Source organism: Hippichthys cyanospilos, chromosome 5, assembly GCF_059441005.1.
Source record: "Hippichthys cyanospilos isolate Australia breed blue-spotted pipefish chromosome 5, RoL_Hcya_1.0, whole genome shotgun sequence".
NCBI classification, from domain to species: domain Eukaryota; kingdom Metazoa; phylum Chordata; class Actinopteri; order Syngnathiformes; family Syngnathidae; genus Hippichthys; species Hippichthys cyanospilos.
The window spans coordinates 24560159-24572571 of NC_142373.1; the positions used below are offsets into that span (position 1 = coordinate 24560159).

At 38.0% G+C, this 12413-nt stretch overlaps 1 protein-coding gene across 2 annotated transcripts in view; it reads left to right on the plus strand.

Moving 5' to 3' along the window:
- The first annotated feature begins 306 nt into the window (after positions 1-306).
- Positions 307-12413, plus strand: part of LOC148424077 (DNA-binding protein SATB2-like) — a 46295-nt gene continuing 34188 nt past the window's right edge. For both annotated transcript variants that reach the window (XM_088415880.1, XM_088415881.1), the window contains exons 1-2: positions 307-640; positions 7900-8115. In XM_088415880.1, coding sequence (XP_088272006.1) covers positions 7944-8115 — 172 coding nt within the window. In that variant the 5' untranslated portion in view covers positions 307-640; positions 7900-7943. The remainder of the gene's footprint in view (positions 641-7899; positions 8116-12413) is intronic.

Below are 12413 nucleotides of genomic sequence, written 5' to 3' on the forward strand. Positions count from 1 at the left end.
AAACGTAATAAAAACAATGGAAAGCATTCTTATAGTAACAAGTAGCCGCGTAATCCGTGGGGAGCTGAGGGATGTAAATAATGAAAATGATGTGCAGAGATGTATGTGCGCAATGTGTTTTTAGCAACACACGAAACAAAAAGAAAGAAAGATGATGAGATCCGGCCCCCTCACTGTTTTCATGGACTACAAGCGAAGCGACGCCCCCTCAGTGCCTCGCTCCCCCTCCCTCCCACCCTCCTCCCCTCTTTGTGTTTCTCCTCCCTCCCTCCCAGCTTCAGTCATTCACTCAGTGAGTGAGTGACGCGCACGCAGGCACTCATTGAAAGTGGCCGATTTCAAAGCCGATCCGAAGCGTTTCCACATTCCGCTTGGTGTCCTCGCTCAGTCCCACGGACCATGCACAGCTCGGTTACGCCACTCTGAATCCCAAAAGAGAAGACGAAAGTGCTTGGTTCCGGTTCGCGAAGACGAAAAGACGCGCATCTTCAGCTGCACTTGCAACTTTTTTTGGATCCCCGACCAGAGTGCGATACGTCCGGGTGCCAAACCGAACCAAGCCCAGCCCTGGATTCACTACTGCTGATCAATGGACAGAACCTCCTGGGCGGCCAGCAGCGCTACACACACGCCGTGAACCGTGAGTATGAAGACCGATAGCCGCAGACCTGCAGCCCGCATGCAGCATGCAGCATGCACGACCACTTGCACCGCGCCCCCCGAAAGCGGAACCAATCGGGCCGGTATACTGACACACAGAGACCAAAACTCGGAAATTGTCAGCCTCATATAAAATATAGTTTTGAAAACAAATAAATAAATGAAAACACTCGCCATTAGAAATTGCCGAATTATCGTATACTAATAGTTATTATTTAGTTATGATTTAGGTCTTTTGCATCGTAGTTAAAATTGAAACAAATTTCATATCTGCACAAATACTGTGCGTCCTTCTATTTGATTTAATATTTCATTCACACTGGAGACCGTTAGTGGTTATCCAGTTAATTTTGATATTTGCCATGCATGTTAAACACGCGCAAAATAATATTAAAATTTTTTTCACACAATTACGCATGGAGCGTTTATGGATAAAGATTGTGTAAAAGCGTCGCAACACCCTTACAATAATATTTTTAATTAGGATATTCTGATTCCTCTGAAATTACTATCATAAATTTCATCCCATACATCTGCGAGACGACCGCAGGCCTCCATGTATGAATTTAACCTCCAAATTGAATAGTTAATCGTGCAAGCGATTTTTTTTAAAGTCGAGTTGTATATCAAGTTCACACAACAAACGTACAGATACATTTTCTGCGTGCAGCAAAATGCGTACAAAAATTTACCTGACCTAAACGGAAATTGTTTCTTTACTATTTCAATCCCTCTTCCTCCAACATTCTCATCAAAAATAAACCTGTAAATCAAACCTCACAAGAATACGCAACAATACTAATACTAATACTAACACGAATACTAACACTAATAATAATAATAATAATAATAATAATAATAATAATAATAATAATAATAATAATAATAATAATAATAGGATGTCTCTGTTTGCCCTGCAATTGGATGGCAACCAGTTCTGGGTCCCTCACCTAATGCCTATAGTGAACCGCGATAGGCACCAGTAGGCCCGCGACCCTAGTGAGCATAAGCAGCTCTAGAAAATTGATGGACAACAATAATAAAATAATGATAATGATAATGATAATGATAATGATAATGATAATAATAATGATAACAAGTATTATTATTATTATTATTATTATTATTATTATTATTATTATTATTATTATTATTATTATAAATAGCACACATTTGTAAACATGAAGTTATTTTTGCGAAACGCCAACCAATCAATGAGAGAATCTATACATTGTAATTGTGAAAAATATTTTTAAAACTATTTTTAAATGACAATAAACTAATACATGTAAGACGCAGCTAGAGAAACGTTTGTTCTTAACTGTCTTTCCACAGTAAGTGTGTGAGACTTTCAAGTCGAACATAATAGTATAATAATAACATTCTTATAATAGTCTACACACAGATTTCACTCATAGTATAACTTGAACAAGCTTTCACTTTGGGACCCAACAGCGCGGTTTCATTTCATGTAGTTATTGCTACTAACACCTCCGATATAAACGATTCAGGCAAACTGGTTGAGACCTTATTTCTCATCATCCTTCCTTGTGCGATTCATGAGACACGCTAGTACACTCGCGTATCAGAAAACTTTGCCTCTGCAACTCAGTGGTAGACAGCACTTTTTAACAACCACCATTGCATACAAATATATATATATATATATATATATATATATATATATATATATATATATATATATATATATATATATAAACGCTCTCTTAACAATGTCATTGAGGTATACAAGTGAGCAGTACTCAAAGTTGTTACCAATATTTTGGTGGATTTAGAGCCAAGACTGGCAATAGCGCTTAGGAATAGGCAATAATTGTACTGTATATCAATGCGAACTGCAAGCACAACAATGAAACAACGGCTAAATTAATGTCCAAAACTAAACGTTAGTGCACACAGCTCCAAATAAAGTTATATAAAGTATACGTACAGTATGTGCCCCACACAATTACGGTAACTTTCTCTCTAACCTATTTGACTTTATATATTGTTTGACTGCATTGAGTACAGTATGTATGTCCACACGTGTGCCACTTAGTATGTGTGTGGTCCTTGGGAAATGAAGCACTGTGTGCGTGTGTGCGTGCGTGTGTTTGTGCGTGTGCGTGTGTTTGTGTGTGTGGGAGAGAGAGAGACAGAGAGCAAAAGAGACAGAGGGAGGCAAGAGACAGAGAGGACAAAAGGGCTCTCATCTTTGAGCTCTGTGTGTGTGTGTGTGTGTGTGTGTGTATATATGTATATATATATATATATATATATATATATATATATATATATATATATATATATATATATATATATATATATATATATATATATATATATATATATATATATATATATATATATATATATATGTTTGTGTGTATGCTTTATGGACGAACAAAACACCAAAACATACACAAGGTCAATAATGTGATCTCTTTTGTTTTTATGTCTCTTTAATATGGTCCTCTCCCCTCTTGCCCCACCTCACTTTATCAGCAGAGACAAGCATTAACCAATAGCGCCATAATCCAATAAAAGTGCATTTCGCTCACGGAAGACTGCTTCTTTTATCGTTGCTATCTAATAATTGATAAGTGTCAATTGCGGCTCATATAGAAAGAGATGAGGCAACTCTGTACTTAACATCTTCTGTGGAAGCTTTCTGTCCTATTATGTAAATTCTGACTCTTGGCTTCACTATGTCAAAGCTATTATTGATTTTCTACTTTTAGGTGTATAAGAAGGAATATGAGACTTGATATGAAACTAATGAATCACTGTACACAAAATCTCACAGTTTAGCTTGGCTATGATAAAACGTATATGCCTGTTATTCTCACTCTCCAGGCAGGTCAACTTTCTGGACTGCTTGTATTTGTTTTACTTTGAGAATGCAAAATTCAATATTCATCTGTTGATATGCAACTTTCAAATTTGGTCGAAATTGGAAACAAAAATCTCTATTAGCATTCGCATATCAAGTATCACTAAAAATTGTCCAAATGACCCAATGAGTGTCAAAACCTCTTGTGTCTTTTCAGGCACAAGTTCTTGAGATATGTTTTTGTTAGTATACTCATTTACCAAATTTCAAGCATGACAAACAGAACACGTCAGCAAAATTTGCAAAGTGTTTTAGTCAACAAAAGCCCACAAAAAGGAATTATAACCCTAAATGAAGAGAGAATCTTCACACCACATGCTAGTAATTAAGCTCATAATAAAACCTCAGAGGAATTATAATGAAACCCACAAATGCTCTTATATATATATATATATATATATATATATATATATATATATATATATATATATATATATATATATATATATATATATATATATATATATATATATATATATATATATATATATATATATATATATATATATATATATTGATGATCATTTCACTTGAAGCAACTGGAAAATGTCCTGAGTTTGTGCTTATCAAAAGGACATCATTTGTCTTACAGCAGATATATAAGAGTGCCTCCTATCGCAGCTTTATTAACAACTTTAATGATCTCCCAACAACACAGCACTGTGAAAAGCTTGTTTGATTTCCTCATCGATGCCCCGTACATGCCATTATTCACTTATCAAGTCGTAAAAAGATGGTACTAAAGAAGTTGCTCAACACAGCACATAAAGTGCAGATTACCATTATTATCAGTTGCTGGATGTTTGGGTAATATCGCACAGATAAATTAACATTATTATTTCCCTGGAATCAGATTGTGTCGTAACATCTTGACACAGGCGAAGGTCTGTGGTGACGCAACAATTTTGCAGGTAAAATGAGGTGTCAGGGTGTGTCTAATTTTGACAATACGCAAACAGTCTTGTCAGGGTAATAATGTGGTTTGAGGTACATTTCTTATTAATTCAAAAAATCTCAATTAACTCAAGCCTCAAGGCCAAAACCAAACCAAACCGTACACAAACATGAATGTGTTTGTAATGTGTGGCGGAGTCGAGATGACCAGGACTTTCAATGGGGATCCCGAGTGCTCTCCAGATATATGTTTGTCGCAACAAAACTGTCTGGTGTGAGGCACTGTGGTGTCACACAGCATCCAGAATGATGGAAAATAAAAAAATTAAAAAGAAAGTCAGTAGTAGTAGCAGTAGCAGACTGCGAGAAAAGATGTTATCTTACTTTGTAAGTGTGCCAATCCAAGACAATATATTTGTAATATTGTTGTGATTTTACACTCTTCTTCTTGTCATTTTACTGAGCTGAAAGACTTCCGGGTGGGTATCTGATGCCACTGCTTTTCAGACCCGTGGTGCTAGAAAACCAGCTAGAAATTGTAGTTTGGTTAAGTTTAAAAGCAAGAACAACACACTTGCGTACACTTTGTTTTTAAATCTCTACAGTTTTTATCTACTGGGTCAAATACCAAAAGGTGACATCATTGTTGAGAGATTAGAGACCACGATGCTGGATAATGTTGATGATGATAATGTGTGCAGGTTAGATGGCGAGATGTCGGCAACAACTAGCTAGCTAGCTCTTGATAGGCATCTGTAACAGGTCGGGGCCTGTTCTAGATGACATTGATGCAAACTCCAAGTTTTGACTTCGGAATAGAAAGTCTCAGTTGGTTTCTTCATTAACTAAAGCTTATGACAATCCTGGCAGGGATAATCCATTCTGGCTCTATATGACATCTTACTCTGAGAACTTTTTTCATTAATAGGTAGTTTGACATAGTTGTAAGGGCTCATATTGTAGTGTAAACCCATCTTTACAAACATTAAAATGCAACGTGTACAATAACTTCAAAGAGATATACATGTATACTATACATCTATACGGATAGAACGGCTTGGAGGAAGAGTGGGTAGCATGTCTGCCTCGCAGTTCAGAGTCCTGCGTTAACTCCGGCCTTCCTGTGTGAAGTTTGCATGTTCTGCTCGAGCCTTCATGGGTTCTCTCCAAGCATTCTAGCTTCCTTCCACATTAAAAAAAAAAACAAAAACAACACATAAAATATAAAAATAAAAGGCAAGCCATGCTCATTTTTCAACAACAGCTGTGATCTTTTCTCTTTACCTTTAATATGTGGATTGTCCATTTAGCCATCCATTTTCTATAGTCGCTTATCCTTATTTGGTTCACTAGCGTACTGGTGCCTATCCCAGCTGTCTTCAAACACGAGGCGGGGAACACCCAAACTGGTTGCCAGCCAATTTCAAAGCACACAAAGACAAACAATCATTCACACTCACAATCACACTTAAGGACAACAGGGAGGAAACCCATGCGGGCACGAGGAGAAACTGATTAGGAAAGGACTTTTTGCTGTACATTTGAACTTAATATTTAGTCACCATGTAGTATTAATTTCTATAATCATAGAGTTTGTGTTGTTGGCTATTTTGACATCTATGGGGAAAGCCTATGCAGCATTTCTAAATATGTATTATAGGCGTATGTGTCATTGTTTAATTGGACCCATCAATTTCTCCACCATGTATACAAAATGAATAAATTATAATTATAAACTTTATCTATGAAATACATTTATAAATGGAACATTTTTCATTAAACAAATTGGCTGATTAAAATTAGCTGAGGCAATTGTTTTTCCACACAGGGTTTGGACAGCTGGTGCATGAAAAAGTGCAGAGGGACAGGAAAGTGTAGATAGAGCACTTTCTAATCAAATAATCATTCAGTTCAAACAATAAGCATGCATTCTCATTTTCTCTGACGAATCAATGGAAAAAGGCTGTCAGCAGAGACGCCCGGTGTGTTGTCACCCTCTCAATTTTTATTTCTACCCTCAAATAGACAAATACAAGTCCATGCTCCCTTTCTCCCGCTCTCTCACTCACTCAGCGCTTCTTATCTTGCTCACCCCTTCCCCTTTACCACACATGCCAGGAGATATTGTCCAGGGGCCTAACCCAGTGTAAATAAGAGACATCCATTTTGCCCTAAGCAAGCTGTGTCAGACTTGGCACAGTTTCTAATGCATTAGCCTCTATTAGACACACACACTCACACAAACACACGCACACACACACACACACATTTGACAGTTTATTTGTACTGCTGTTCTGTTAAGTTTCTGTCCCATTTCTCATGCTTCCTTGACAATGTCCATACAAATGAACATAATATTTTTAAAAAAAGTCTTCGGTTCTCCTCATTGAGTTTGCCATTTTGAAATGGAAGCTCAGTTGCAGCCTGTCAAAACAAAGTACAGTATGGCCAATCATTGATGATGCGAAGTTTAAGATGAACTCTGATAAAAAGACGATAACCAAGTTAAGAAAAACAGACAAAAGTTTATGAAAAACAAATGCTGAGAAACTTAGAATTTGAAAAAAAAAAAACCCATCAGTTGGTCAGATGGGGATGATTAATTGACAATTTATGTATTTGAGAGAACTTTGAAAAAAAAAAGGTTTATAGCTAAAACCCAAAGAATGGTTTTGTGACATATTTAGTAGCAGATATTTTTAATGAAATACATTCTTTGTTTTTATTGTTTCAAATTGCAGTATTTAAATGTAATGTTTTGTAAAGCTTAAGCATGTTTTCAGTGTTTACTTAGATCCGTGGTTTCAAACTAGACTTACATGTAGACTTATGTAAAATAATAAATAAATACATGAATAAAAAAAGTTCAAACTTCAGGAACTGCTAAGATGCAAAATTAATCCAAGTTGAAAACATCAAGGGTGCTCTACAGTGTGAACAGGATCGGCGCATTCAACCCAACCATTCTGTCTCGTGTTTTCCTGGAGAGTGGCTTTTCCCACCAAGCTTTCTCTTAATTCAAGTTTTAAAAACGATAACTGTGACTTGATCGTATACAAATGTATTTTCCTTCCATTTGTTGTCACGTCAAAATCATCTTAAGTCAATGAATGCTGTCATGAGCCCGAGCTAGCCAAAAAGCAATTTAGAATAATCACGAAACAAGAAAACTTGTCAAACACATTTTTTTGCAAAACAAGTGTAAAAATCCACAACTACAGAACATACTTCCCAGTTTTCCCAGTATGCTGTATGTATGCTTCATATTGAAGTGGGGTGACACGGAGCATTATCAAAAACATTTGTGGATTTTTAAATACAAAGATTGTCAAATTAGGTTAAAATTTTTCATAAATTACAGCCATCAGTCAGCCACATAAATGTTATTTGCAGGTAAGGATGTTGTGAAAATGATAGTATGATTTCATATTCTGCTTTGTGTTTGCCCTTAGCCTCTTTCTCTCTGGCTGGAGCTCCACTGGGGGTCTGGAAGAGGATGGAGAGAGGAGGGGAGAGTCCCGTCACGCAGGACAGTCCCGAGTGCAGAGGGGGCAGTCCGGACCTCGGCAGCGTGCCCCCGCCAGGCAAAAAGGGCCGCATGGAACTCAACGGCAGCCCCACGGCGCCGCGCTTACGGCAGAATGGGGTGCCACTCAGACCCCTTGGAGGTAAGCAACGTGGTGGGCACTGTACATTTTCCACTTTTTTCTTTGTATTTAATAAAAAAAAAAAAATGGAGGAAATAATCATTTTACTTACATATGATAAAGATTTACCCTTCAAACTGTCATACAGTAGAAATTCAAGTCAAATGCTGCTCAGGTGCTGAAATACAATCCAAGTACTCAGAACATCATGCCTTTTAAGTTGTAGGACTTCAGAATTTGAATTCCCATCATTCAATGGTCAATACAAGTTAAATGACCTGGAAACTTGATGGGTTATAAAAATACTTTCTTTCAATGTTCCTTTGATATTAGAGTTTCTACAAATCTGATGATTATGTTTCTACCTTTGCGTTTGCACTGTATTTTGACCTTTCATTTGACCTTTGAACTCAGGATGCCATGAAGGCAGAGAAACGGTTACATTTAACACTATAATGTGATGAGGAAGGCGCTTAGCAAATAAAGATGATTGCATCATATACGCAAGATTTACATGAACGGCTGTGGGCTATCGATCCAGAGTTCATGGGCAGAATCATTCTTATTTATGCACATGTGCATGCTGCTGCCATATGTTTGCCCCAAGTTTCATCCCAAAGAGTCCTTTTCCTTTTGACTCACGCTAAAATTAGAAGGATATTTATACATTTGGGCGCTCCTCCCCAATATTTATCATATAACATTCCTGGGGTTCTTTTGCTGGAACGACAAACATAAAATTGAGCAGTTTTGTGGGGACGTAGCGGTTTTCACCATGGGTTGAAGAGGTTATCTAAGCAAGGAGGAGCTGAAATGGGGTGGTAAGGAAGGGGCAAGAGGTGACGATGAAGGAGGAAGGAAGAAGGAAGGGGTTTCCCGATTCAGGAAGAATGACGGCGTCTTCCTTGAAGACAGGAAACTCGACGTGTCTCAGCCAAAACCACGGAGCCGCAGCAGAGACACGCACACACATACAAACACACACACACACACACACACACACACATACACTTCTTATTTTAAACCCCCCTCATACATATTAGAGGGATTAGAGGTTTGAGGCCGCTTCGCATCATCCAAACCAGAGAGCAAGGACTGAAAATAAGAGAGAGAGAGATAGATAGAGAGAGAGAAAGAAAGAGAGAACGAGAGAGAGCGTGTTGACAGTTATATTTCCCTGTTGGGGAAAAATTCACTTACTCCAATTGGCACAGCGCTCTGGTGTGTAATTCACTCCATGAGCGCCTGGAGGGCCCGCGAGTGGAGTGATTAATGAGGAGGAAATAGAAATATCGGAATTGACTGATTAAAACAATGAGCGGGATGGAGCTGAAGTGAGGTGAGTGGGGTGGGGGCTAATGCGACGTTGCATTATTAGTGCTGGGACCCTGCCTAACGCTCTCAAGTCCATCACGTCCATACACACAGCTTTCATCTAGTGCCAGCTGACAGGTGGCTCCACAACAAAAGGCTTTTAGGATTAGAAGAAAAGTTAATCAAGATAGAAATACAGAAAGACGTTTACGGAAGCAGAGAGCAACAAGAACATGTTTTCTTGGTAAACAAGGTTTTTGTTTTTTTTAACATATTTTATGGTTAAAATGGCCCCATGTGCTGCACCTTTTCATCGTGGGAGAGCCTGATGCAATGAGTTGCTTACAAGAGACGAAGCTAGATACGCCACGAGCCCTTGATTGCCTTTCAGGGACGTGCCCAACTTTGCATTTCACTCGATAGAGTGAAATCTGTTCTCATATTGGTGAACTGCACACTGTTTAGTTCTTATGGTTTGATGTCAAGTCTCTACCACGCCTATAATCTCTACCGTCAATTTCTTATGGAACACAAGTCATTCCTGGTTGCTATCCTTCTATGAACTAAGATGCCTTGGCTCCTTGAAACCCTGCCTTGTATCATGTGGTTGCCATCTTCCTTCCATGACGTCGTCCAAGTTCACCGCTGAACTTGTGCAGAAATGAGCAGAAATGCACCAAGATACTATATGAGAATGTTGGGGAAAATACATTTGGATTGTCATTGGTATGTAAATAGCATTCTAAGCTCCAAAAAGTTGACTTTGCATGAAACAGGCCCTTCATGGCTCCAACTAGAAAAATATATCCATTAATCCATTATCTAAAGCCCGCTTATCCTCACAAGGGTCGCAGGCTTTCCGGTGCCTATCCCAGCTGAATTCAGGGACGAGGCAGGAGACATTCCCTGAGTGGGATGCCAGCCAATTATGGGCTTGGGGAGAATATGCAAACTCCACACAGGAAGGCCGGCGCAAGCTGGATTTGAACTCAGGTCCCTTAACTGTGAGGCGGATGTGTTAACCACTTGCTCCACCAAGGCGCCCTAAATCCCAATCCTTAAAACAAATTTATACTTCTTGAGACAGCATCCTGAAGGTGAATTATCACTGGATCTTATGCAGTTCCACCACAGTTGTCATTGATACTACATTCACAGCTAATTACGGTTGACATTTGTCCCTCCATTTCCGCTCATTTTCAAATCAGAGGTCACATTTTTCTTGGAAAAGATCTCAAAATTCCCAGCCTGAACGCATCCACTTACTCTATTATTGGGTTACAATACAGAAATCTATAAAATACAATAACCTGCACCTTTCCTTTTCTTGTTTGCAACTGCTATCTGCACACCACATGATAGCCCGCATTGTTGCATTCATTTGGGATAATAGTAAACCAGTACAATGTCAAGTGAATTGATTCCATTTGGTTCCATTAAGTTGTCAGGATTGAAGTTGAAGACCCACATGCAGGGAAGCCAGAAATCAGAAAGACTGTCAAGAAGGCAAACAAAACATACGGGGAAACAGTGACGAGCCCGGCAACACATTGCCGCATGTGTTGAGCTTATAAAGCGAAACCCCATGGCGGTGTGCATACCTCTTTAAGAAAGAAAGAAAAGAAGAAGAAAACAGATACAGCTAGTTGTATTGGAGCACGTGACCAATACAGCTGCTGTGTCTCTCAATCGGTAACCTATAACTGAGTCGCCAAACTGTACAAAGAAGCGCACCTGTCAGTGGGTGTGTCTTTCCATAATGAATCACAAATCTTTCAGTTCTTCCCTTTGTCAGGATGATACATAGTGATCCCAAAAGAGGAAGAACAGCTTGTGAGATTTTATGTTTTTTGTTTGTTTTGTTTTCTCCAAATAATACATGTTTCGTCGGTAATTAATTTCACTTAATAATTTGTCTCGCTTTCCACCTCTTCATATACAGTGGAGCAGTCTTCTTTTACTCTAACCTGTAACCCGTATAAACGCTGTAAAAAAAAGTAGATACAAGTTGTTGAAAATGGATTTATATTGCTTTTTCAAAAGATATAGTTTTAGGTATACTATACCATTTTAATGCGTAGTAATCTTTTTTATAGTTGGCGCGACGTAATTAGGAAGCATTGATACAGACAAAGGTACGAGTGCATTATTTTTATTTAAAACGCCATACTTGAATGAGGCAATTCCAAAATAGTTTATGAGCTATCACATTTTGCCACACATGGTTTGCATAGGAAATGTATCAATAGGGTAAGTAGTAGATATAATTCATGACTTTAGTATTTAATACATATATAATTTTTTTGCAGCTTCAAAAAATGAAAAAAAAATACCGACAAAACACTGATTTTTTTTTTTTTTTAATGAAAATGCATACAGCAAAATATTTTGCACTAAGCATTGCTGTAAAGACAAGTATCCTGCAACACAACATCATCACCATTCCACATTCATGACAATTTCACTGATTTTCATATTGTTCGTAGTATTTATTGAATACATACTTGAAAGCTATTTTAAACTTGGATTGAAATAGAAAGAATACAAGATAACATACAAGAATAAATAATATTGTGTAACGGTTGGATGCAATGCAAATAAGATCAGTGTAATGACACAATGCCAACACAGTGTCAACACAGTTTACCCATGTGTTGATATGCTTCAGGAGGCCTCATTAATGCATCACTTCCCTTGGAAGAACAAAATCACTAGATTAACAAAGTCCAAAACAATAGTGTGCAAAAATACTAAACACTAAAACTGGGAAGAAGGCACTGAACAGCAAGACCGGGACAAATGACCGATAAGAACTGAAAATAAGCAGGGAACTAAATACAAGGCAAACTGACGAGACATTGAGGAATACCCGAGACATTGAGGAACACCCAAACAAGACACATGCGGTTGAGGGATCTGATTGGTTGACACAAGCACAGAAGGATGCAATCCAACTAAATAAGACACTGTCAACTGGGGTCAAGACATGACAACTAAACTCTATA